Source organism: Macaca mulatta, chromosome 3 (genome assembly GCF_049350105.2).
Source record: "Macaca mulatta isolate MMU2019108-1 chromosome 3, T2T-MMU8v2.0, whole genome shotgun sequence".
Lineage (NCBI taxonomy): Eukaryota > Metazoa > Chordata > Mammalia > Primates > Cercopithecidae > Macaca > Macaca mulatta.
Window position 1 is genome coordinate 2,874,585 of NC_133408.1, and position 26,319 is coordinate 2,900,903.

At 47.3% G+C, this 26,319-nt stretch overlaps 4 protein-coding genes across 14 annotated transcripts in view; 2 read left to right on the forward strand and 2 right to left on the reverse strand.

Annotated features, from left to right (window-relative positions):
- The window catches only part of TSPEAR (thrombospondin type laminin G domain and EAR repeats), a 228,583-nt gene that overhangs the window by 55,961 nt on the left and 146,303 nt on the right, over nucleotides 1–26,319 (forward strand). Inside the window, exons 1-2 of one of the 8 annotated variants that reach the window (XM_077995543.1) lie at nucleotides 18,280–18,506; nucleotides 18,633–18,692. The exons of 5 other annotated variants lie outside the window; for them this stretch is intronic. The gene's annotated coding sequence lies outside the window, so the exon portion shown is untranslated. Of the gene's footprint in view, nucleotides 1–18,250; nucleotides 18,567–18,632; nucleotides 18,693–26,319 lie in introns of those variants that run through there. 2 more of the 8 variants (XM_077995539.1, XM_077995541.1) reach the window with 2 other exon arrangements.
- KRTAP12-4 (keratin associated protein 12-4) lies at nucleotides 331–669 on the forward strand. The gene has a single exon (NM_001194238.1). The coding sequence runs from the start codon at nucleotides 331–333 to the stop codon at nucleotides 667–669; it is 339 nt and encodes a 112-aa protein (NP_001181167.1).
- LOC711828 (uncharacterized) lies at nucleotides 9,172–10,108 on the reverse strand. Of its 3 annotated transcripts, none has more exons than XM_077995676.1 (2): nucleotides 9,715–10,108; nucleotides 9,172–9,588 (listed from the first exon to the last, which is right to left on the reverse strand). In XM_077995676.1, exons 1-2 carry the CDS (start codon nucleotides 10,033–10,035, stop codon nucleotides 9,172–9,174), a joined length of 738 nt encoding a protein of 245 aa, XP_077851802.1. In that variant the 5' UTR covers nucleotides 10,036–10,108. The 3 variants fall into 3 exon arrangements, with proteins under 3 accessions (XP_077851802.1, XP_077851803.1, XP_077851801.1); XM_077995677.1 differs by having other exon boundaries at nucleotides 9,172–9,427; nucleotides 9,665–10,108; XM_077995675.1 differs by having other exon boundaries at nucleotides 9,172–9,435; nucleotides 9,550–10,108.
- Nucleotides 18,149–19,179, reverse strand: LOC144339597 (uncharacterized). Of its 2 annotated transcripts, XM_077995660.1 has the most exons (3): nucleotides 18,740–19,179; nucleotides 18,575–18,613; nucleotides 18,149–18,487 (listed from the first exon to the last, which is right to left on the reverse strand). In XM_077995660.1, the coding sequence occupies exons 1-3, from the start codon at nucleotides 19,058–19,060 to the stop codon at nucleotides 18,149–18,151; spliced, it is 699 nt and encodes a 232-aa protein (XP_077851786.1). In that variant the 5' UTR covers nucleotides 19,061–19,179. The 2 variants fall into 2 exon arrangements, with proteins under 2 accessions (XP_077851786.1, XP_077851785.1); XM_077995659.1 differs by having other exon boundaries at nucleotides 18,149–18,613; nucleotides 18,710–19,179.

Sequence of the window (26,319 nt, forward strand, 5' to 3'; positions counted from 1 at the left end):
TTACAACGGGGGGACCCTGAACATCCATGAGGTGGGCCCCTGGCCTCACTGACAGCCCTTCACCAGCTACCCTTGGCTCTGTTTCCAGGAAACACACAGTCTGCTGAATGATAGGGCTCCCCCAGCTGAAAGAGTTTCCTAAGCTAAGTAACCTCAACAGGAAAACACAGAAAGATCAACCGGAGAGGGCAGAGGAGGAAAAACCACCCACGAGCAAGATGCCAGGGGGCTTGTTGCCAGGATGCCAGTGGCCTGGGTATAAAGGCCACCCAAGGAAGCAGGCTCCAGACCAGCCCTGTCCTCTGTGCCCCCACCTGTCCACACCCCATCATGTGCCACACCAGCTGCTCTTCAGGCTGCCCGATGGCCTGCCCTGGCTCCCCATGCTGCGTCCCCAGCACCTGCTACCCACCCCAGGGCTGTGGGACCTCCTGCTGCTGCTCAGCCCCCTGTGTGATTCTGCTGTGCCAGCCCCTGTGTGGGGTGTCCACCTGCTGCCAGCCGGCCTGCTGTGTGCCCAGCCCCTGTCAGGTGGCCTGCTGTGTGTCTGTGAGCTGCAAGCCTGTTTTGTGTGTGGCCTCCTTCTGCCCAACCTCTGGGTGCTGCCAGCCCTCCTGCCCCACCCTGGTCTATAGACCGGTCACCTGCAGCACCCCCACCTGCTGCTGAGTGAGTGGCCTCCTATGACCCTTGTAGGTGTGAGGTCAGAAGCCAGCAGGCTCTCTGAACTCCTGCCAGGCAGTCCCCACATCCTCCCACAGCAGACTTTCGTCGCCTGACCAGACCACCTGCCTCCTTTGCAGCATGGTCACTAGATCCTGACCAGTGAGCCCATGCGCCTTTCTACAGTTTACCCGGGTTCTCAGCCTGGGTCATCCACAGGGCCCTCTGCACTGTCTGACGCTGGGTCTCTTGCAAATATCTCATCAATACCAGACGCTGAGTGCTCACCTGAGTCTGTGTGATGCCTTCTCCTCAGCGTCTTTGCCACACTCCTTCCTCAGGAGGTTTCTTCCCCAGGATTCTGGAAAGTTCCTTCCCTGCAGAGAAGGCGCAGGTACCAGGTGACTGTTAGGCCTGGTGAGGAACCTCCCAACAGCACCCTCTCGGGCTAGAGGGCCGCGCTCCTGAGCTTGGCCTGATGCGAACCCCCAACCCCAGTCACATCAGGCTTCCTTTTGTCCCACTTTGTTCCTTAAATTTATGAGGTCAGTTCTTACTCTCTTCTGGGTGAGATTGAGGACAAATCACTAATTTTGTAGTTTGATCCATTTTAGGTAAAATAGGCCTTCTGCTTATTAGCTGGTATGTGCAACCCACTCTTGTCAAGAAATTAAAATATTAAACTGAATTTAAATCGATAGCTACTCCTTCATCCAACTGGATGGGAAAGAGGTTTGCGGTGTTGATAAACAAAAAATCAAGCTTTTAAGGAATTAAAGTGAGCTTTACTCAGAAGTTTTACCGAGGACTATAGAAGAGTGAGGTTTCTAGCCCCGGGGGCAGCTCTGTCAGAGGCTCGGCTCCCTGTTTCAGCTCACAGTTCATATGCAGGTGGTGGGAGGTCAGCATGTGCAGATCACATCAAACTGGCTCAGAAGCTGCATCGAAGCAGAATCCCATCCAGGTTTGGGGGCAGGAGCACATCTGGTTATGGACCGCGGAGGCGTCAACACTCGCCCTATAAGACATTATCTTGTGTGCAGGAAAAGGCAAGGACTAGCATCGTTTATCTTTTAAAGAATGTGGTGACTCAGGCAAGAGACATCAGGGGCCATGTGCTCTGTCTTGTTTTGTCTCAAAACCATCTCTGGAGAGCTGAGATGTGAGACACTGGGGCTTTGTGAAGTTTTGCTGGCAAGAAAAGCCAGCACACAGGGCTTCTTACGTTTGCTACTTGGTCTCACGAGTTCCCACTTTTGGTCATAAATCAACTGCCTGGTTGCATTTATAAGACCAGCGTTTATCATCCCATGTGGCTAGGAAGGTTCTTTCCTAGGAAGATCGATAGTCTACAGTTGTAGTTGTAAGGAATGAGTGCTGGGCCGAGCGTTTATTTTTGCATATTTATTGGAAAACACGCTTCAAATCGCATCTATTTTTAAATTAGCATGATCGGTGTTTTTTTCCTAATGCGATGTTTTCCTGCACCTAACACGACACCTTCATAGGACAATTACAAGGATACTACAATCATTCATAACAGCACATATTTAATTACGTCAAAGTGAGTTACAGGTAGGAAAAAAATATGATAACCATTTAACAAAACCAGAACATACGTTTGTATGTTTTTTTCATTAACTGTATTCTTTAATTTTATAAATTTTTGTATCCACACTTACTAGAGTCTTCTCCATGAAAAGAGCTGATCACAAATGTTTTTAGAGAAGAATTCAGAACTATATCTGATTCCAAGTTCCAAAAACTTGGAATAGCCATGGTGAAAAGTTGATGGAAGTTTCCAACTGACAAGGAAATTTAGCATTTTAAGATAATAATCAGAAACATACTGACAGTGTCACATCAGGACTATCAGACTTTTAAATTTCATATAATCTTTAGAATACTCACATTAATAACATTTCCATACAAACATAACTTTAGAAAAGATTTAACATAATTGAAATTATGACACTTTAGATTTTTTATGAATTTATATAATTTTTGAAACATTTATATCAACAACATTCTCATAAATGTAACTGAAAAAAGATCTAGTATAACTTATTATTTTACAATATTTTCCATACAATTTACCAAATAAGTCCTGGAGAAACCTGTCAAAGATGTAAAAAGTTTTAAAACATTTGATCAAAACAGAATTACAGGTCATTTAAAAATAATAGATATTCATTTAACCACAGTGATAATCAAAAGTCCTCAAAAGCAATATAGAAAGTGGCATGGAACAATTCAGATATATCAAGAAAAACCAAGTTACAGAATCAAGTAATACTGGAGGAAAAATGCTGCTTTTCTAAACTTTCAGGATAAATATTTCAGTGTCAGGCCACATAGCAGAGTTAGAATTGCAGGAAAAAGTTATAGGAGCTGATAAAAAGTTGAAGGAGAGAATTATCATCCCAGGTCTTCTCAAGAGAAGAAAAAGCTGAAGGTTAATGACGTATGACCTGAAAATCACAGGCAGCAAGGTACAGCAGAAGCTGGATTTCTGAGGCATACATCTAAGAAGTTTTAAAAAGAAACCGATTTCAGAATTAAAAACCAAAACTTCTTGCAATTTTATTAACAGCAAATCAATACTTTAAGAAAACCTTGTTGCTCTAACATAGGGGATCAAAATTTTTAGTTGTATATTAGTATATGTTTTAATGTCAATGCTCAATCTGTAGAAAGACTATTATAAATAATTTCATTTTAACTATAGCCAACCTAATCATATACAAAATTCCTTTCATAAATTATCTTTTCAAGAGCTTTATCGTGACTTACACAGACCAGTTAGAACATGCCTGGATTTTCTGCTTTGTCCTAGTCTTCCTTATTCTTTTTTTTTTTTTTTTTTTTTTTTGAGACGGAGTCTCGCTCTGCCGCCCGGGCTGGAGTGCAGTGGCCAGATCTCAGCTCACTGCAAGCTCCGCCTCCCGGGTTCCCGCCATTCTCCTGCCTCAGCCTCCCGAGTAGCTGGGACTACAGGCGCCACTACCTCGCCCGGCTAGTTTTTTGTATTTTTTAGTAGAGACGGGGTTTCACCGGGTTAGCCAGGATGGTCTCAATCTCCTGACCTCGTGATCCGCCCGTCTCGGCCTCCCAAAGTGCTGGGATTACAGGCTTGAGCCACCGCGCCCGGCCATCTTCCTTATTCTTAAATAACCAGTCATTTTACTTAAGGATAAAAATTCACTATATAAGATTTTTTCATACAAAATTATTCTCTTTTCTTGTTAATCTTCCTTACAAAAACACATCTTCATATCCATAACTTTCTTCACATTTCTTTCTCCTACTTACTGGTTACTTTCTATCTCGTTTCATGTTTCCTTCCTAAATCCATATTTTGAAACAACTTTTAAATAATCTTTGAATTTGGCAAATTATTCTTTTTCTCAATAAGGAACACCATTTTTATGCCTTTCTTACAATTTTTTCTTATTAAAGCTCATCTTATTTTTGGCAGTTTTTATACATATAATTATATATACTAATTAAAATTTTGAGTTCCTAGTAATCTTAAACTTTATTGAAAACCTAGGAAACAAATTTTAAATTTTCTGTCACATAGCAGTATTTAACATATAAGAACAACTTTATCATTTTTAGAAACATGTTTTCTTATAATGTAAATTTTAAAATTGAAAATGACTCAGGCATGTAATGCGTATCTATTATTTAATTTAACATAATTTTTAGATTTCAAATTACACAGTTTATAGATGTTTATCTCGTTTACATTTGCCTAATTTATTTTTAACAATTGTGAAAACTGACATATTAGACAACCTTAGTCATTGTTTCAAATTATTTCCTTGTTAATCATTTTTATAGCCTGTGAATATATGGTTTCACCTAAATAAGAAACTTAAATGTATGGGGATTTTGTTGATAACTCAGAAGATACAGTTGTTTTCATTAAACCAACAATATTAAATTAGTCTTAGTTATAAAACATGACACAAAAATCATTCTGTTTTTGGCTGGGTTTATAGTCTTCTAAACTTTATGTTAAACTCTGACATCTTAAAATATTTATTAGAGACAAATGTAAAACTGCCTGACAAGTAAATCCAGGGAAAAACGTATGCTGACAATTTTGAAGATATTTTAATTTTTACTTTAGTTACTTTAAAACCATCTTATTTATTAAAGATTTACTTAGGTCATGTGAACTTGGAAAATAGACTTGATAATTTATGAGTGCTCATTTATTGAAAAGTCAATTTGATATCATGTAGACACAACATGTAACATAATACATGTACATATACATAAACACATCCAAACAAACACACAATTAAAGATCTTACCCCTTTCATTTTAGAATTTTAGTCATGAACTAGTAATACTCATTGGTTTATAAAGAATGGTTGGATCCAAATTATATTTCTGACAAAACTGAGACCTATTTACATGGCTAAACTTTGTTTGCCCAATAGATAATCTAATTAAGTTTGTGGGTCAAAATTTTGGATAAAGCGGTTTCCCTGGCAGTTTGATTTTTTAAACTTCTTTTATTCTTTCCTTCTGTTTCAAACGAGTTTAGGGTTAACTTTTCAATATTTATATTTCAGCTAGAACTGGCTGAATTGTATAAGAAAAAGTCTACAGGCAGCCTTGAATTAGTGATACCATAAGAAGTGAATTTTTTCTCAACACCAGTAGAAAAGTCAACAGATTCAAAGTAGGCAGAAAAAAAAAATAGAGAACTCAGAGGAGTCTACCTGGGGGACCATCAGGGAGTGTCGCCCTGTCTTCCCCCCGAGCATCTGCACAGATTCTGGCCTCAAACTTGGGTGTGTCAGACCCAAGCCATGGTTATCTCCTCTTCAGAGAACTCCGTCCACCTCTGGGGATCTCTGTGGCTTGTCCCTTGGCCTGTAGGAGGTCACAGGCCCCAGGCACTTCCCTCAGAACTCCTCTCCCAGCTTCTAGCCCCATTTCCCTGGACTCTCCACCCTCGTTGGGGGCTGGAGCTGGAGGGTACGTTGACATCCGGGGGCTGCTGTGACAGAGCCCCACGCCGGCCACGTGACACGGCAGAAGCTCACGTCTCACGGTTCTGGAGGACTGAAGTCTGAGGCGAAGGCATTAGTGGGGCTGGTTCCTTCTGCGGTGGTGAAGGAGAGTCTGTCCCAGTCTGGGGGATGACTCTGTCCTGTTTTCTGGGCCTGTTGCCTTCTTTGGCGTCCTTGGCTTGCAGGGGCACCGCCCAGTCTCTGTTCATCATCACATGGCATTCTCCCTGTGCCCATTTGTGTGCAATTTTTGCCTTTTTATGAAAACAGAAGTGATGTTGGCTCAGGGTCCCCCCCAGTGACTTCACTTCAACTTGACTACATCTGCAAAGATCCTGTTTCCAAATAAGGTCATGTTTACAGTATGAGGGATTAGCATTAGCATCCAACATATACCTTTTCCCTTCCTTCCTTCCTTCCTTCCTTCCTCCCTCCCTCCCTCCCTCCCTCCCTTCCTTCCTTCCTCTTGCCTGGTCACCCAGGCTGGAATGCAGTGGTGTGACCACAGCTCACTGCAGCCTTGACCTCCCAGGCTCAAGCCGTCTTCCCACCAAAGTAGCTGGGACTATAAGTGCACACCACCATGTTCAGCTAAGTTTTAATTTTTTATTTTTTTGTAGAGATGGGGTCTCCCAGTGTTGCCTAGGCTGCTCTCAAACTCCCGGGCTCAAGTGATCCTCCCTCCTCAGCCTCCCACAGTGCTGGGATGACAGGTATACACCACTGTGTCTGGACCAACATGTCTTTTTTTAAGGGGACAAGGGGACACTATTCAGCCCGGGAGAGGGGTCGGCGCAAAGCCGTGAGAGCAGCCCGGGCTCCTCTGTGTGTCCGTGGGCTGTGGTTCCTTAGCAAGGAAGAGTTCACTGAGAATCCACGTGGCTGGGTCTCTTCAGGACACAGCCTGAGCCCGCTGCACACACAGCAAGGCCTGGCGCTGGGCCTGAGGGTGGCCCAGCTCCCATCCAGGCACTGAGGCTGTTGCAGAAGGAGGGAGGCCTGCGTGGGGGATGCCTGGGCTAATTCCAGGAATGGGAAGCCTGGCCCCAAAAACCAAGGGCTGCCCTGATAGAGCCAGCTTGGTCCCTGGGGCATGAGTGTGGGTCACACAGGAGAAAGGGTGTGGGCGTGTCCTGGGTGTGAGTGGGATTTGCCTGGAGGGGGTGCTGTCCTCCGTAGAAGGAGGCTGTTGGCACACGTGGGTACCGGGGGAGCCTTTTGGGAACCAAGAAATCAGCTAAGAGGAGCACTGGCCGGTGTACCCCTCCCGCTGAGAGGCCCATATCTAGAAACTTCTGTTACCAGGATGCCCTGTGTTGACAAGCATGTGAGGTCCAAGAGGACTCCTTAGAGGGCCCCCCTCCACAGACCGCTGCTCGTCCCTCCTCCCAGGCCAGCAGCCTCGCACAGGGGCTGTGCTCTCACCCTTACAACTGGGCGAGGGCGTCTGCAGGCTGGAGGGTACCTGATCACACCCTGATGAGCATGCGCTGGCCATGTCCTCGCCTTACAGACACCCTCCCCCTGTCCCCAGGGGCTGTCCGGCTCTGTCCAGCATGGCCATGTCCTCGCCTTACAGACACCTTCCCCCGTCCCCAGGGGCTGTCCGGCTCTGTCCAGCATGGCTATGTCCTCGCCTTACAGACACCCTCCCCCTGTCCCCAGGGGCTGTCCGGCTCTGTCCGGCAGGCGGTGGAGGGGCTTTTGTGGTTTCCTGTGGTTTCACGGGATGCCTTTGAAGGCAGCAACTGCCCCTGACTCAGTGGGTCCTGCATCTCGCTCACAGCCGGGAGGGGCACTCAGAGCTGTCGCTGCGCTGTGAATACCTTCACGCAGGTTCACAAGGGAGGGGGCCCGGCCGCTGCCATCCTACTCTGTCCTCTGCATCTGACACGGCAGCTTGACCGTGTGGGCTCAGACAGCTGCATGGACACACGGCCACCAGCAGACCTGCGTGTTAGCTGCCACACAGAGCACAGGGGCCCAGGTGTCACAAGCTGTGCCCCGCTGGGGCTGTCCCTGGCTTTCCCCTCAGGAGCCGTCGGGAGGCTCAGAGGCTCTCGTGCTCTGGAGGCCATGGCCCTGGGTGCGTCTGCCCGCTGGCTGCACAGCGGCTCAGCCTCAGCAATGTTGGTGCCCGCTGTGCCGACTCCCCTGTACCTTAGACTCCCCTGTACCTTTGGTTAATGGTGAGGTGGAAGTGTCTCCCCATCTTTTTTAACTCTTTCTGCTCTGAAGGGTCTATGAAGGCCTTTGTCCACTTATGTATGGGTATGACCATATTTTTCTTAATATTTGAATAGCAAGTAATGGACACGGGTGGAATAAACTTGCAAACTGAGAGATCTGTGAGTCATTGAAGGTTTAAATTCAGCTACTTTCTGGTTAAAGGTTCCCTTAGGGTTTTTGTTCTGTCGCCTCTTCCCTGGGCCCTCCCAGCCTCCTGAGGAGGTGCTGACCTGGCTGGTCTCACTGGCGCCCTCGTCACTCTCCAGTGCTAGGGGTCCACTGAGACTATAGCCTTATCCTCTTCCACTGTCCTAAGGGTTCGTAGATAAGGTGTCTTTTTGCTCTGTGTCTCCTCACTCAGGCCTTAAACCCTGAGTAGGATGAGTGATGTCCAAGTGACCCCAGAACCCCTCTTGGGGCCCACGGAATTGCTAGTGCTTCAGAGCACACAGGGTGGCCCTCAGGCTCTTGGGGCAGCCCTCTGTGTGGGCACCTTCTCCACGGCCCACACACCAGGAGGCCAGCATGGTGCCTGGGGCTCTCAGGTCCCAACTGAACAGGGTTTCTTCTTCTGCCTGACTCAGCTTTAGCTTGGACTGGCAGGGGACAGGTGTGGGCAGGTGGCACAAAGCTCACCAGAGGCTGAGCCTGCTCAGCTCTGCTCCCCTCCCTGGCTCAGTTGGAGGCTTGTCCCCTGTGGGCAGAGCGTGGCTTCCCCTGTGGGCAGGGCGTGGCTTTGGCTGCAGGAAGAGTGTGGAGATGATCACATCTGCTTTCAAATCCTGCTGTCTCTCTCGGGTGTTTGATCTCGGAATAAGAGACATTGTCCTGTCTGCCTTCAACAGGACAGTGGTCCCACACCCCAAATTTGGAGTAGGCAAAGGGGCTCAGGGGAAGAGCAGAAAGTGCACACCAGCCCGTATTTCCTGACTCAAGAATTTATTGATTAGAGCAATTCTTTGTCACATTGGGTGCAAACAGCACATTTGGAGAAGGGGGTTCCAGAAGGCCACAGTCCACCTGCTGAGGGATTTGTGGGTTGTCTCTTCCCAGAGAGGGAGGAGGGAAGTGTGATGTGCTCAAAATCCCCTTCAGGCAGCAACTATGTGGCTACTGATGGAGCTGGTGCATTCTGAGGACTCCAGGGGCTCCTGAGACTGGAGAATCCTGCTTGGCGGCAAAGACAGTCAGTAGATGAGTGAGGACTGAGCACTCAGCAGCTGGACTTCTCGCCTGAGCAGAGGACTCAGCAGGCCGGGCGGGAGCACACAGGGCGGCAGAGGAGGGACACGCAGGAGGCTGGGCGGCAGCAGCTAGGCTGGCAGGAGGAGGCGGGCGCACAGCAGGAGGAGACGGGCACGCAGCAGGCGGACCTGCACACGGGGCGGCAGATGAGGGACACGGAGGAGGAGGGTCTGCAGCAGGAGGTGGTACAGCAAGTTGGTTGGCAGCTAGACTGCTGGCAGCATGAAGTGGAAGCCCCAGAGCACACAGGCAGACAGTAGACGGACTTGCAGCAGACAGGCATGCAGCAGGCCTGCTGGTATGGGGAGGAGGTGCAGCAAGCTGGCTGGCAGCTAGACTGCTGGCAGCATGAAGAGGAATCCTTAGAGCAGGTGGGCACACAGCAGACAGGCTTGCAGCAGATGGGCACACAGCAGGCCTGCTGGCAGGAAGAAGAGGCACAGCAAGCTGGCTGGCAGCTAGATTGCTGGCAGCATGAAGAAGCAGCCCCATAGCAGACGGGCACACAGCAGATGGGTTTGCAGCAGACGGGTTTGCAGCAGACAGGCTTGCAGCAGATGGGCACACAGCAGGATTGCTGGCAGGGGGAGGAGGTGCAGCAAGCCGGCTGGCAGCTAGACTGCTGGCAGCACAAGGGTGTGCAGGAGCTGGTGCAGCCTGATTGGCAGGGGCTGGGCTCACAGGCCGCCTGGCAGCAGGGGCTGGACACACAGCTCACTGGGGTGCAGACCAGGGTCAGGCAGGAGGCCGGGGTGTAGCAGCTGGGGGCACAACAAGGGGGCTCGCAGCAGCTCTCTGGGCAGTCGTCCACCTGCCAGGAGTCGGTGCAGGTGCTGGAGCAGACGGACATGGTGGACGCGGCCATGCTGGGGTGGGAGGAGGTGAGCTGGGGGAGGTGTGAGGGAGTGAGTGTGGGAGTGAGTGAGTGAGTGAGTGAGCTGCTCAGGGCTGTGGGGCTTTTAAATCCCTCCCTGGCGTGTGTTGTCCTGACAGGAGGCTCCAGAAGCTTCTCTTCCTTGTTGGTGTTTAGAGCTGGTGGCTGGAGATGCGTCATTCGTGCTGGTTTATCTCTTTGTTTTTCCCTCATTAAACTTGTGTGTATGTTGCAGGGCTCTGTTTCTTCATCAGTTTTTATTTTGGCCCCAGAAATGTGGTAGAAAATATTTCAAGAAAGCTTTCGTTCAGTTGAGGTTTTAGAGATGAATGTTTCTCCAAAAGGAGCAATTCTGGTTCCACCTATCCTGTTTCTGGACTGATTAGATATATTTTATTACTTTTAGCATATTAAAACATAAACATGGAGAAAAATGTGCACTTCGTATGAAATAAAAATGGTACTGAGGATAAGAGGAAGCTGGCCAAGCATGGTGACTCATGCCTGTAATCCCAGCACTTTGGGAAGCTGAGGTGAGTGGATCGCAAGGTAGGAGTTTGAGACCAGCCTGGCCAGCATGGTGAAACCCCGTCTCTACTGAAAATACAAAAAATTAGCCAAGCATGGTGGAATGTGCCTGTAGTCCCAGTTACTCAGGAGGCTGAGGCAGGAGAATTGCTTGAACCCAGCAGGTGGAGGTTGCAGTGAGCTGAGATCGCACCATTGCACTCCAGCCTGGGTGACAGAGCCAGACTCTTTCTCAAAAAAAAAAAAAAAAAAAAAAAAAAGGAAGCTAAGTGGCCCTCCCTTCAGTCACTCACACCTTGTAAGGAGAATGCTCAGTGATTCAGAGATTCAGTATCTGGTGGATCCACACTTTATCTTTGTCTCTTTAGCTCTTCCATGCCATCCTCAGAGTCCTCTCTTTGTTTTATTTGAAGCTGCACTCTGTATTCTTTCAATTTTCATTTTGCCTTGGTGAAAGATCAAGTACTTTTTCATATATGGTGATTTTAGGACACACATTTTAAGATTCCTTGCTTGTCTGAAAATATGTCAACTTTATCCTCACATTTATAATGATAGTTTAGCTGGGTATAAAATTCTGGTTTTAAATTACTTTTCCTCAAAATGGTGAACAAATGTCACCATTTCTTTGTGATGTCCAGTGCTGCTAATGACAGTCTGATGCTGGTCATTTGTCATTTTTTCATTTGTCTCTCTCTTTCCTTAACTCTCTGGGAGCTTTTGGGTTTCTTTTTATTATTCTAAAATGTCACGTTTTTGTTTCTAGGCTTATGCATTATTTTACTTTCTGTGGTTAGACCTTATTGAGCCTTTCAATATAAAGACTCATCTCAGAAGTGTTTTTCCATTTTTAATAATAATTTCATCTTTCCTGGTCTCTCTTTTTATGACTTTTTATTTTCATCTAGTGATGAAAGAAATATGTTACCCATTCACTCTGATGATGTTATTTTGAGTTTTTAAATGTTTTTTCCTTGTTTCATTGGACATCAGATAAAGTCTACCCATTGGTGGCAGTTCATTCAGCTTTCTGAATAAAAGACTATTTTATTCCAGTGCATTAGTGTCCTGCTCCAATTTACTCTCGAACCTGTTTCTGTTTGTCTTTTCTACAAATATATGAAAGACCCTACTGAGCCTCTCTTTATTGTTAAATAATTTTGATTTCTTTTTCTTTAATAACTCGTTAAATATCCTTTCAGTGATTATTAGTACGGATGTGTGAGAACTGTGTGCTTAATCCACTTTCTGGGACTGAAGGACTTGGTGCTGCTTTCATGAGATGATAGGAAAGCCAGAAAGGGTGGCATCGTATTAGTGGGTGCACTACAGACACACACAGTGCACATGTGGTCTTTTTATGTCAGCCACAACATGAGGTGCAAGTTTGGAGCCCTGCACTCATTGGAGACATGACTTTTTGGATTATGGAACTTTCCACTGGGGGCCAGCAGGGCAGCTTCTGTGGACAGTCAAATGACCAAACCATTTCTTTTTTTTTTTTTTTTTTTGAGACAGAGTCTTGCTCTGTCACCCCAGCTGGAGTACAGTGGCGCTATCTCAGCTCACTGCCAGCTCTGCCTCCCGGGTTCAAGCCATTCTCCTGCCTCAGCCTCCCGAGTAGCTGGGACTATAGGCGCCCACCACCACGCCCGGCTAGTTTTTTGTATTTTTTAGTAGAGATGGGGTTTCACCATGTTAGCCAGGATGGTCTTCATCTCCTGACCTAGTGATCCGCCCATCTCGGCCTCCCAAAGTGCTGGGATTACAGGCTTGAGCCACCATGCCTGGCTTTTTGCATTTTTAGTAGAGACAGGGTTTCGCCATGTTAGCCAGGATGGTCTCCATCTCCTGACCTCGTGATCACGCCTGGGATTACAGGCGTGAGCCACCACGCCTGGCCCAAACCATTTCTTAAATCAAGCAGACACTCTGGGCGATCTGAGTGAGCTGAGTGGCAGGGATTAAATGGCCCTGGTTGGAGGAGGGAGGTGCCAGGAGGGTATGTGAGTTTGCAGGGCAGGGTGGCCCACAGCTGGGTCTTCTGCAAGTGACACACATTTGGATTCTTCTTTTCTAAAATGTAGTCTTTTGTTTTATTTGACTCCCTTTTGTCGTGGCTGGCTGCCCAGCACAACGCTGGAGACGCGATGACAGCAGCCCGCTGGTCTTGTTTCCAAAGTTAACAGAAGTGCCTCCCTCCGCACTAAGCCAGTGTTTGCTAGTTTGTAGCACAGCCTTGGTCTCGCGCATGCAGTGTTTTCCTACTTTAGTTTATTGTGAATTTTGCCTCGGGCTTTTAAGGAAGGAATGAGTTTGTTCGTGTGTGTGTGTGTGTGTGTGTGTGTGTGTATTAATCTACTGAGAGTTCCAGTGGCTTTTCTGCTTCTATTTTATGAGTATAATGATACCCTTTGTAACTTGAGCTATCTGAGATAAACATTGCTTGATAATGGCTTATTATCCCTTTTTCCCCAGCTTTATTGAGATATCATCGACAAACAAGAATTATATAAATTCAAGGTGTACAGCATGACATCTTGATCACACATTGTGTGATGATTACCAAGGTCAAGCTAATTAATATGTCCATCACCCCACATAGTTACCTTTATTTTGTGATGAGACATTTAAAATGGACTCTTAGAAGATTTCAGTGTTACTATGTTGCATTCTGTGTTACAGTCAACTGTCCTCGTGCTGCACACGAGGTTTCCGGAACTGACTCATCCTGCACAGCTGAAGCTGTATCCTGCCATCAACATGTCCCCACTCCCTGCACCCCCAGCCCCTCGAACCCCCACTCTACTCTCTGCTTTGGTGAACTTGGCTTTTTTAGATTCCACATATAAGTGAGGTCTGCAGTATTTGTCTTTCTGTGGCCTGGGTCACTTCACCTAGCATAGTGTCTGCAGGTTCATCCGTGTTGCCACAGATGACAGGATCTCCCTCCTTTCTGTGGCTGAGTCGTATTCCGTCGTGCATATTCACCACATTTTCTTTATCTACTCATCTGTTGATGGGCACTTAGGTTGCTTCCATATCTTGGCTGTTGTGAATAGTGCTGCAGTTAGCATGGCAGTGCAGGTATCTGAGATCTGGCTTTAATTTGTCTTGTATAAATACACAGAAGTGGGATTGCTCATCACATGGTAGTTCCATTTTTAATTTTTTGAGGAACTTCTGTACTACTTCCCATAATGGCTATACATAATGGCTTAGTTTGTTAATGTAGGCTCATAGAATCTCTTATATTATTTTTTTAAACGACATTGGTCTACAGTCCTATCTTTCTCACTGTTGCTCCTGATTTTGGCATCAGGGTGTCACCAGTCATACTATAGGAATCCAGAGGACCTCTGGCTTCTTCTGATCTCTGGAATATTTCAAGTATCACAGAAAAGTCTTTATATTGAAGACTAATGGTATACACCTTTGAAACATCTGAGTCTGCCTTCTGAAGAATGACCTTTTTCAATACCACTTCCATATTTTCCTGGATATCATTGTATTAAATTTTTTGTTTTGTTACTCAGTGTAGGTAATTTATATTTTTTAGAACACAGTACATTTCATTTATATTTCCAAATTTTAGGATAAATATACCCATACTATTTTCTTATACTGAAAAAGGAAAATCTGAATCTGTGAGCATACTTCTTTTTCCATCTTTCAGGTCTGCTTATTTTTATTAGACTATTTTATTTAGATTTTCGTTGATGGACGTCTGTGGATTTTTGTGGAAGTTTGGAAAGAGGGGGTCGTATTTCTTCTTGTTGGGGATTGCTTAGTAAAAGTTTCAGAAAGCATCGTGGGTGGTAAACTATCCAGATCCCTGTTGTTTAAGAACAGCCTTCCCGCTGACACCTGCCACAGCAGAGTCTACGTGCAGAATTTCTTCCCTCCATCTTGGTAGAGGCTGGGCTACCAATGGGTCTCATATTTGCATAACTTTGATCTTCTTGTGAAGCCTTTCCTTTGTCTAGAACCTGGCACTATTGTCTCCTTCTTGTACTTCATTCATTTCACCAGACCCCTCCCCCAACACTGTCATCAGCTGTGTTCATCCCCTCGGTCCCATCTTCCTTTAGTTCAAGGAACTTTTATTTCCATATGGGTTTGATGATTTTCTTCCATTCTTGGATTTTCTCCCCACTGTGATCCTGGTGAGGATCACAGACCCTGGGTCTCCTGGGTTCTTCCCACTCAGATCTCAGGCTCTTCTTGGCTTTATCTCTGTCCTTCTGCATTGGGTTTGGGTCAATCCTTGCCTGAAATGGGGTCACTGTATCAGCAATTCTGCTTTCAGGGTCTATTATGCAGACCATCATTGAGTTTCATGTGTGTTTAGAGTGTCGCACTTTCAATCTCCTGGAACTTGGGGTGTTTTCCTTCTTCCTCTTCCTCCTCCTTTTTGGTAGCGCCCTGTTCTTGTTTCATGTAGCGACAGCCTCTTTGTTTCCTTGCATCTGCATCATCGTTTGTTCCGACTTTGCTTCTCTGTCATACTGTGATTTCCTCACATGTCTGAGGACTCTTAGTTGTTGTTCACATTTTTAAGTGAGGGTCGAGATTGTTTGGCATTCATTGCTGAAAGGTTTTCTGCACATAGATACACATATTCTGCACCCAGAGCTGATGCTGGGGCTCTGATGAGGGGGGCCTTGTTCATCTCTGATTGGACATGGGGGCTCCAGTTTATCTTGGCATCCAGAGCTTCCTGGGGTGTGGCCTCTTCCTCTCCAGCTTGGGACCTAGGCTGGGAGTCTCCTGGGCCAGCCCCACCCTTCCTGGTTCTCCTGCTGGTTGCAGGGCAAGGAATGGCTCTTCTTCAGAACTCAACCTCTCAGTTAAAGACGACTGAGTGCCCACAGTCATCCTCATATATGGTCCCTTTGCTAGGGTCTCCGGGAAAACTCATTTGTCTTCAGAGTCCTTCTCCTGCCTTTCTTTCTGTTGGATTTAAAGTCAATAGATCCTGATCATTTTGTCTTGCCTTTCCCAGAAAATCTTTACTGACCTGGTCTGTGGATGGCATGCCTCCGTTTTCTATCACTGCTCTGGCACCATTCATTTTTATTTGGATGAACAGGAGGTGGAGGCATTGGCCAGTGGCCATCCCAAACGGAGGGCTGAGGCTATTTGTTTTTAACACATTGACCGAGAGAAAATTCACAAGCCATGGAGTTCACCCACTGCAGGTGCACGGTCCATTGGTTTTTAGTAAATTCCCAGGGTTTTTCAGCCATCACCAATATGTAATTTTATAACATTCCCACTCCAAAAACCACACCCATAAGCAGTCTCCTCTCATGAGCCCCTCCCCCAGCCTTGGTCACCCACTTATCTACTTTCTTTCTCTGTGGATTTGCCTGTTCTGAGTCTTTCATACAAATAGAATCCCACTACATGTGGCCTCTCGCTGAGCATCATGCTTTCAAGGCTCATGCATGTTGTAGCCTGTATCAGTATTTGATCCGTTTTCATGGCTGAATAATATTCCGCATGGGAATGGGCTGCGTTTTGCTTGTGTGGATAGGCTGTGTTTTGCTTGTCCATTCATCCTCTGATGGACATCTGGGCTCTTTCCACTTCTTGGCTACTGTCAGTGGTGCTGTGTACATGGGCACACAAATCTGTGTGTGAATGTTTGTTTCATTCCTCTGAGGTAGATGCCTAGAACTAGACTGACAGGGTCACAGGGTCACACAGTGAGTGACATTTTGAGGATCTGTTTTCCAAGGTGCTTTCACTAGGGGTTGAAGCTCTGATGAGGCAGGAGAACATCGAATGGAGACCCAGAGCAGGGGTCAGAGCTGAGACCCCCCACAGCTCTGGTCACCAGGAGGTGTCCTCCCTGGGGATGGCCAGACAGGCTGGGTCCTTTTGGTGCCTCGGACAAGGGCAGGTGGGGGACAATGACAAATGTGGAGGAGGTCAGAGAGCCAGCCCTGGGCCCTCCTCCTGGCTCTCTGTTCTCACCTGAGGCCATCAGTGGGCACAGTGAGGTGGGGCTCAGACACGTATGTGTGGGGAGCTCCTCCCCAGGATGGCCCTGGAGCCCTAGGATGAAGTCTTGGCCCCGCCAGCTACCTGGAGAACCAGGGCGGGAAGCAAACATCTCTGTCCCTGGAGGCCCTCATCTGTCCCTTCATGGGGACCTGGCTTTGCTTCCAAGGAGATGGACGAGGCTGTGTCAGTTTGGCCTCCGGCCCGGGGAATGGCTGCTGCTGGGTGGTCTGTCCTGGGTGGTCTGCCTCGAGGGGAGTGAGGGAGGTGGCTGTGCTGACCACGGTGAACTCTGTCAGGTGGGACTCCGGGAGGTCCCGGTGCTGGGGCTGGAGGCCTCTGGCATTGACATGCAAGGGTCATTTTCTGGAGCCGGACCTGGTCTCTCGAATGCACACAGCGACCCGGTGGAAAGAGTGTGGCGGCTCGTACCACTCGCCCAACGTGGCATCTGGGACGGAGGGTGGCAGGCAGAGCTGAGGGCTATTTGGGAGAGAGCTGGGAGGTTGGGGATGTGGGGACAGGGTCCTCGGGGTCAGAGTTCAGGACCACAGGATCAGGAGGGAGCCAGGACCCTGAATCTCTAGGCGAGGCTGCATGGGGCAGGGGGGCCGCAGGCTTGGTTAGTGGGTGCCATGGTCCCTGCCCATCTGTGCTCTCGCCAGCGATGCCTGAGCAATGGGTATTCAAGAACCCCATGAAGAACCCCAGGCTTCTGGGCTCAAGTCCTGGGGGAGGGGCTGTCCCACGTCTTACTGTGGAGGAGACGAGGGCTGCAGGGACGGGCACTGTGGTCCATAGCTGGTCTCCCCAGGGGTAACAGGACCGGTGAGGCTGCTGGGTGGAGCCAGGCCCCAGGTGGGCTACCCCAGTCCTGAGGGGCAGCCATGGAGCTGGGGAGGGTGAATGTGGCTCAGGGGCCCAGAGCTGCTGCCAGGGTCCACTTTGTCCCAAAACTCTGGCCTTGGTTCCAGAGGCAGCTTCCCTAAGATGGGCTGGGGCGTCACGTGCTGGGGCTGGGGGCCCACGGGGCTAAGAGGGAGCCTGGCCTTCAGGGTTCACAGAGGCCAGCACCAGGCGCATTGCTTCCTGCCTATCCCACGCCCCTCGGGGTCCACAGACAGGATCGAAGGTCGACAGAGACGGGCAGCTTTCCTAGGACTCAGAGGGGCGCTGCCCAGGGTGGAACCAGGCCTGCTGGGGGTCAGGACTGTCCCTGCAGTCAGGGGTGGCATCACTTCCCACCTCACCCTGTGCCCCCCGGGGGTCCACAGACAGGACAGAGGTTGGTGTGAGACAGAGGCGGCTTTATTAGAACTCAGAGGGGCACTGCCCAGGGTGGAACCAGGCCTGCTGGGGTCAGTTCTGCAGAACTTGGGTCTGGGGGAGCAGCTGGGGTCCCCCGTGCAGCCAGCATCTGGGAAGGACTGGGGGAGCATCCTGGTCCCTGAGACAAAGAGCCTGCCCCATATTCTCAGGGTGTCAATGCCAGAGAGGGAGGAGCTGGCTGAGCCCGCTGGGAGGTCAGCCTCAGGTGGGAAGGGACTCTGGATGACATTCAGCGCCGTCAGCAGCTGGACTTCTGGCCAGAGCAGAGGCTGTAGCAGGCCGGGCGGGAGCACGTGGGGCGGCAGAGGAGGGACACGCAGGAGGCCGGGTAGCAGCAGCTGGTCTGGCAGGAGGAGGTGGGGGCACAGCAGGAGGAGACGGGCACGCAGCAGGCAGACCTGCACACGGGGCGGCAGAGGAGGGACACGGAGGAGGAGGGTCTGCAGCAGGAGGTGGTGCAGCAAGCTGGCTGGCAGCTAAACTGCTGGCAGCATGATGTGGAAGCCCCACAGCAGACGGGCGCACAGCAGAGGGACTTGCAGCAGACAGGTTTGGAGCAGATGGGCACACAGGAGGACTGCTGACACGGGGAGGAGGTGCAGCAAGCCGGCTGGCAGCTAGACTGCTGGCAGCATGAGGAGGAATCCTCAGAGCAGGTGGGCACGCAGCAGACGGGCTTGCAGCAGACAGGCACACAGCAGGCCTGCTGGCAGGGGGAGGAGGTGCAGCAAGCCGGCTGGCAGCTAGACTGCTGGCAGCATGAAGAGGAAGGCTCAGAGCAGGTAGGCACGAAGCACACAGGCTTGTAGCAGACGGGTACGCAGGAGACCTGCTGGCAGGGGGAGGAGGTGCAGCAAGCCGGCTGGCAGCTAGACTGCTGGCAGCATGAGGGTGTGCAGGAGCTGGTGCACCCTGATTGGCAGGGGCTGGGCTCACAGGCCGCCTGGCAGCAGGGGCTGGACACACAGCTCACTGGGGTGCAGACCAGGGTCAGGCAGGAGGCAGGGGCGCAGCAGCTGGGGGCGCAGCAGCTGGGGGCGCAGCAGGTGGGGGCGCAGCAGGGGGGCTCGCAGCAGCTCTCTGGGCAGTCGTCCACCTGCCAGGAGTCGGTGCAGGCGCTGGAGCAGACGGACATGGTGGACGCGGCCATGCTGGGGTGGGGAGGAGGTGAGCTGGGGGAGGTGTGAGTGAGTGTGTGAGTGAGTGTGTGTCTGAGCCTGTCAGCTGCTGGGGCTTTTATATGCCCAGGACCTGTGTTTTCCTAGCAGGAGACTCAGCAACGCCCTCCCCTTCCGTGTTGGTGTTTGGAGCCGGGAGGACCCTCGTTATTTCTGCTTCCCTTGCCATGACTTGTCCTCACTCTGCTCCTAGCACTCAGCTGGTCCTGGGCAGGGCCTGCACCCTGGCTGAGCCTGTCCCCGGGAACACCAGGAGGGAGGGTGTGGCCTCTCTGGGGCTGACCTGGTGACTTCCACCTGGCAGGTCTCGTGACTGTGCCCGGCGTGGGGCCAGGAGGATGCCCAGCCTCTGTCTGCAGGGACTTCATGGGGTGGGCTGGTGTGGCTGCGACTGGGAGAGCCAGGACGAAGTGCCTGTGTTGGGAAAATGTGCTTGAGGACAGTGCTTCCTGGTGGGCTCTGGGATTTTCTGAGATCCTGATGTCTGCCAAGGGTAGGAGGAGAGGGAGGACCTCTCCTCCCCTGAGAAGGAAACAGAACATTCCAGCAAGGCCTCTGGATAGTCAAGTCATTAGGAGGACAAGGCTTAGGGACTGGCCTTTGGGTCTGGACTGCTGTCCCCTGGAGCCCTGGTCAGGTGTCCTGAGAGGGGCGGGTGCAGGTCAGGGCCTGAGGTTGGGGAGGCGCCTCCACCTTGGAGAGGCAGGTGTGGAGTGAGGGTTGTGTGGTGAGTGGAGGACATCGGGGTTGGCAAAGCTGTCCTATGCTCAGGAGGTCATCGGGCAGGGCTGGCCCTGACCCTGGGGCAGAGACCATCACAGGCAAGCTCCTCTGTCCCAGGGCCTGAGCCCAGCACAGCCTGAGGCTGGTTCTGACCAGGAACTACCAACATCTCCCAATGTCCTTCCAGCCTCTTCTGGATGAGAAAAGAGTCCAATGGGGACACAGTCAGCCACACTGCCCAGACGCCTGGGAGCTTTACTGAAGACAAGAGCCTTACTCTGTGTTTGCACCTTGGCCGAAGCCACATGCCAAGAAATTGAAACGTGGTGCGAATTTGTGGTATCTGTAGGTGACATGATTGTACACCTAGGATCAGAGTGACTGTCCCAGGCCACGCTCACCGAAGGGCTAGATGAGAGACAAAGTCACTGCACCCAGCAGCCCCTACCTGTACCCCTGCCATGACAGTGTGAAAATACAATGGGAAAGGAAGTCCATCAGCCTGGCAGACCCAAGTATAAAATGCCCAGTGGGAATGTTAGAGGGTCAGATGTGAACGAAAGCATAAACCTTGACCAGAGCACCTACAACGTATGTCCCCTGGAAACCCGGCATGGTTGGGCACTGGAGACTGGTCCACGTGCCTCAGCTTAGTTCAGCATCCATGACATTCCCATCACAGCCCCGAAGGAATCGTTGGGTATACTAATGAAGATATGAACGGCCAGAAAGTACTTGCAATCTCCATGACAGATGGAAGATTAATGTGAAAATTTTAAAGTCCTTACCACTAAAACAGGATAAGATACAAAAGAATTGAATACAAGATTAAAAATTTTAAATTTCCAATAAGCCTTAATGAGATGAACAGCTAGTTGATCTCATTAATAACTAAAGTTTCTCAGATTTAAACACACACCTCCCACCTGTAAGAGCAAACAAGATTTAAAATGCCGATAGTATCCAGTACTGCGGCGCTCAGGGCTTCATTCTTAGAAACCCTTGGCAGGTGTAATTTTATTTAAACTGTGATCAACCATAACAAAATTTACCATTTTACCCATTTTAAAGTGTGCGATTCAGTGACATTCAGTGCAGCCACAATGTTGTGCAACCATCCCCACTACCTAGTTCCAGAACTATCTTCGCTCCAGAAGGAAACCTGTAGTATTAAGCAGCCACACCCAGCCCCTGGCAACCACTGCTATTCTACTTGTCTCTATATGGGTTTGCCTGTTTTGCACATTTCATATAGATGGAGTCATAGAATATGTGCTCTCTGTGTCTAGCTTCGTTCACTGAGCATGTTTTCAAGGTACACCTGTGTTGGGGTATGTTTCAGAATGCCATTCCTTTTTATGGCTGAATCGTATTCCATCATAATGACACCACATTTCATTTATCCGTTCATCTGCTGATGGACTTTTGGGTTCTTTTCAACTTTTGGCTACTGTGAATAGTGCTTCTATAAACATTCTTTTTTTTTTTTTTTTTTTTTTTTTTTGAGACAGAGTCTCCCTCTGTCACCCAGGCTGGAGTGCAGTGGCACCATCTCAGCTCACTGCCACCTCCACCTCCTGGGTTCAAACGATTCTCCTGCCTCAGCCTCCCAAGTAGCTGGGATTACAGGTGTGTACCACCATACCTGGCTAATTTTTTATATTTTTGGTAGAGGTGGGGTTTCACCATGTTGGCCAGGCTGGTCTTGAACTCCTGACCTCAAGTGATCCTCCCACCTCTGCCTCCCGAAGTGCTGGGATTACAGGCGTGAGCCACTGTGCCTGGCCCTATAAGCATTCTTATAACGTTTTTGTTTGAACACCTCTTTTGGAGTGGGAACTGATGAGTTGTATGGAATTCCATGTTTACATTTTGAGGACCTGTCAGACTGTTTTTCACAGCATTTGTACCATTTTATATTCTCACTAGCAATATATAAGCATTCCAGTTTCTCTTTGTCCTTGTCAACATCTGCTACCTTCTATTTGTTGGTGCATGTGTGTGTTAAATTATAACCACCTTAGTGGGTGTGAAGTATCAATAGCATATCATTGTGCTGTTGATTTACATTTCCCTAATGACCAATAACATTGGGCTTATTTTCCTGCATGTATTGGCCATTTGCATATCTTCCTTGGAGAAATGTCTATTACAGGACTTTGCCTATTTTTAAATTGGGTTGACTTTTTGTTGTTGATTTGTAAGAGTTCTTTATATATTCTGGATGTTAGCTCCTCATCAGAATTATGATTTACAAGCATGGTTCTCCCCTTGTATGGGTTGTTTTGCTCTCTTCGTAGTGTCCTTTGATGCACAAAACTTTTAATTTTGATGACATCCAATTTATCTATTTTTCCTTTTGTTGCTTGTGCTTCTGGTGTCGTATCTAAAAAACTGTTGCCCAATATAAGGTCATGCATATTTACTCTTATGTTTCCTTCTAGGAGTTTTATGGTTTTATCTCATATATGTAGGGCTTTGATCCATTTTTAGTTAATTTGTTGGTGTGAGATATAGTGCAACTTTATGATTTCGTGTGTAGATATCCAGTTGTCCCAGCACCATTAAAACAATTAGAGACAGGGTGTTGCTCTTTTGCCCAGGCTGGAGTGCAGTGGCACAGTCATAACTCACTGCAGCCTCAAACTCCTGGACTCAACTGATCCTCCCACCTCAGTTTCCCAGGTAGCTGGGACTACAGGTGCACACCACCATACTTCGCTAATTAAAAAAAATTTTTTTTTAGGGACCAGGGTCTTGCTATGTTACCCAGGCTGGTCTTGAACTCTTGGCCTCAAACAATCCTCTCATCTCAACCTCCCGAGTAGTTGGGATTACAGGCATAAGCCATCATTTTATAACATTTATGTACCTAACATCAGTTATAAACATTTATGTACCTAACAATTATAAACATTTATGTACCTAACATCAGACCCCCAAAATATACCAAGCATAAATGGACAGAATTGAAGACAGAAATAGGCAATTGCAGCTCAACAATAATATTTGAAGATTTCAATAAGTCACTTCCAATGATTAAAAAAATTTTTTAAAAATAGAACTAGATCAAAGATCAATAACAAAATAGAGAACTTGAAGAACACTATAAACAAGCTAGATCTAATATGGCCATGTATAAAACACTCAACCCAACAACAGCAGAATACACATTCTTCCCGAATACACATTCTTCTCGAATACACATTCTTCTCAGTCCTCCAGATTAGACCATACGTTAGTCCAAAAAACAAGTCTCAATAAATTTAAAACTATTGAAATCATATAATGTATCTTCTCTGACCACAATGGAAATTAGAAATCAATAACAAAAGGAAAACTGGAAAATTCACAAATATGTGGCAATTAAATAACACACACTTAAACAACCCGTTGATCAAAGAAGAAATCAAAAGAGAAGTTAGAAAATACTATGGGATAAATGACAGTGATTATATAACAAACCAAAACTTATGGGATACGGCAAAACAGTTTATGGAGGGAAATTTATAGCTATAAATGCTTATGTTAAAAAACAAGAAAGATCTCAATTCAGTAATCTAACTTCACACCTTAAGGAACCAGGAAAAGGAAGAGCAAACTAAACCCAAACCTAGAAGAAGGAAGAAAATAAAGGTTATATGTAGAATAAAGGGAGCAAATAAAGAAATTGAGAATAGAAAAACAATAGAACCAATGAAGCCTAAAATTAGTTTTTTGAAAGCAACAATAAAATTTACAAACCTTTAACTAGACTAAGAAAAAGAGAAGGCTCTAATTATTAAAATCAGAAATGAAAACGGGAACATCACTACTGACCTATATAAATAAAGAAGACTATAAGAGAATATGTGAACAATTGTACACTAGCACATAATATCAATAAAATTTATTCCATTTAAGCATGCTTAGTGATATTACATACATTCGTAATGTAGATAACCTAGATGTAATGGATAAATTCCTATTAACATACAAATTACCAAAACTGATACCTTTATTAGTGTTTTTTATTTCTTTTCTTCTTTTTCTTTTTGAGATGGAGTCTCACACTGTTGCCCGGGCTGGAGTGCAGTGGCACCATCTCGGCTCACTGAGACATCTGCCTCCCAGGTTCAACTGATTCTCCTGCCTCAGCCTCCAAAGTAGCTGGGATTACAGGTGCCCACCACCACACTCGGCTACTTATTTTTGTATTTTTAGTAGAGATGGAGTTTCACTATGTTGGCCAGGCTGGTCTCGAACCCCTGACCTTGCAACCTGCCTACCTCAGCCTCCCAAAGTGCTGGGATTACAGGTGTGATCCACTGCACCCAGCCAGTTCTTTCTTTCTTTCTTTTTTTTTTTTTTTTTTTTTTTTGAGATGGAGTCTCGCTCTGTCGCCCAGGCTGGAGTGCAGTGGCCGGATCTCAGCTCACTGCAAGCTCTGCCTCCCGAGTTCACGCCATTCTCCTGCCTCAGCCTCCTGAGTAGCTGGGACTACAGGCGCCCGCCACCAAGCTCAGCTAATTTTTTGTATTTTTAGTAGAGACGAGGTTTCACCATGTTAGCCAGGATGGTGTCAATCTCCTGACCTCGTGATCCACCCATCTTGGCCTCCCAAAGTGCTGGGATTACAGGCTTGAGCCACCATGCCCGGCCGTCTCTTTATTTCTTAATATGGCTTCAAGTTACTGTCTAGTACCCTTTGATTTCATCCCGAGCTGTCATTTTTTGTAGGGCAGGCCTACTGGCAATGAACTCTCTCAATATTTATTTATTCAGAAGTGTCCTAATTTCTCCTTTAGTTTCAAAGAATCATTTCACTTGACATAGACTTCTTGGTGGACAGTGTTTTCTCTTTCAGTACTTTAAGTACAACATCCCATTGCCTTCTGTTCTTTATGGTTTTTGATGAGAAATTGGCTGTTAATCTTCTCTCTTCCTGCTCTCAAGATTCTCTTTTTGTCTTTGGCTTTCAGTAATTTAATTTTGTCTTTCTGTGTGGATCTTTTTGAATTTATTCTACTTGAAGCTCATGGAGCTTCTTGAATGTGTAGATTCATAAGTTTCATCATATTTGGAAAGTTTTTGGCCATTATTACTTCAAATATTTAAAAAAGTATTGTAGTAAAATACACACGAAATTTATCCCATTTTAAGTGTACCATTCAGTGATATTAAACACATTCATAATGCAGTGCAGTCAGCGCCACCATCTGGCCTCGTAACTTTCATCTTGGAAAACTGAAACTCTGTCCCCATCAAACACTTAACTCCACATTCCTCCTCCCCACAAGCCCCTGGCAACCACCATTTTACTTTCTGTCTCTACCATTTTTTTTCAAATATTTTTGAGTGCTCCATTCTCTCTCTGCTCTTCTTCTGACCCTGCTGTTAAGTGTGCTGTTGGTATGTTTGATGTTGTCCTACAGGCCAGTTAAATTCTGTTCATTTTAAAAATTCTTTTGTTTCTGTTTGTTTTGAGATGGAGTCTCACTCTGTCATTCAGGCTGGAGTGCAGTGGCATGATCTTGGCTCACTGTAACCTCCGCTTCCCTAATTCAAGTGATTCTCCTGCCTCAGGCTCCCGAGTAGCTGAGATTACAGGCACCACGCCCAGCTATTAATTAATTTATTTTATTTTTCTGTTTGCTGTTCTCAAACTCCCAACCTCAAACAATCTGCCTTCCTCAGCCTCCCAAAGTGCTGGGATTACAGGTGTGAGCCATCATGCTCGGCCTCTTTTGGCTTTTATGCCCTTCAGACTGGAGTATTTCACATGACCTATCCACCTGGTCTCTAATTTTTCCTTCTGTCTGCTCAAATCTGCTGTGGGGCTTCTCTAGCAAAATTTTCGTATCAGTTATACTTTTCAACTCCAGAAGTTCTATTGATTCCTCTTTATAATCTCTCTCTTTATTGATATTCTCTCTTGGTTGAGATGTTGTTTTCTTCTCTTTGTTCTTTTGCCATGGTTTCCTTTAGCTCTTTGAGTATATTTAAGAGAGTTAATGGAAAGACTTTGTCTAGTAAATTCAATCCTGGGCTGCTTCAAGGACATTTTTTACTAATTGGCCTTTTTTTTTTTTTTTTCTGTGAATGAACGGTACATTCTTGCTTCTTTGCATGCCTCATAATTTTTGCTGAAAACTTGACATTTAGAATATTATAATTTGATAATTCTGGATGGCAGATTCTCTCTCTTCCCTGTGGTTTGTTGTTGCTGGTTGCATGGCTAGTAGTTTTTTGTTTTGTTTTTAAGTGACTTTCCTAAACTATTTTAGTAATGACTATACTCTTTGTCATGAAGGGGGTCACTATTCCATTTGCTTAGTGCACAGATAGTAATTTGACAGAGTTTCTTAAACACCTGGAGTCAAAAGATGTTTTTTTCCCAGTCTTTGTAGCTGGGCTCTGTGTGTTGGTCCACACCCTGAGCACTCACCTGGGCGGTTTGTGACTCTGCCTTCCCCTTCACTTCCTGCCTTCCCCTTCACTTCCTGCCTCCCCCTTCACTTCCTGCCTC

Bases quoted from the DNA above. Each gene is read 5' to 3' on its own strand.
- LOC711828 (XM_077995675.1), bottom strand. From the start codon at position 10,035: ATGGCCGCGTCCACCATGTCCGTCTGCTCCAGCACCTGCACCGACTCC. The intron at 9,436-9,549 runs GTGCCCACCTGC...GTCTGCTGCAAG, and splicing joins GCTGCAAGCCTGTCTGCTGT to TCCGTCTACTGTCTGCCTGT.
- LOC144339597 (XM_077995659.1), bottom strand. From the start codon at position 19,060: ATGGCCGCGTCCACCATGTCCGTCTGCTCCAGCGCCTGCACCGACTCC. The intron at 18,614-18,709 runs GTGTGCTTCGTG...CCCTGCCAGCAG, and splicing joins TACCCGTCTGCTACAAGCCT to GCCTGCTGTGTGCCTGTCTG.
- KRTAP12-4 (NM_001194238.1), top strand. From the start codon at position 331: ATGTGCCACACCAGCTGCTCTTCAGGCTGCCCGATGGCCTGCCCTGGC.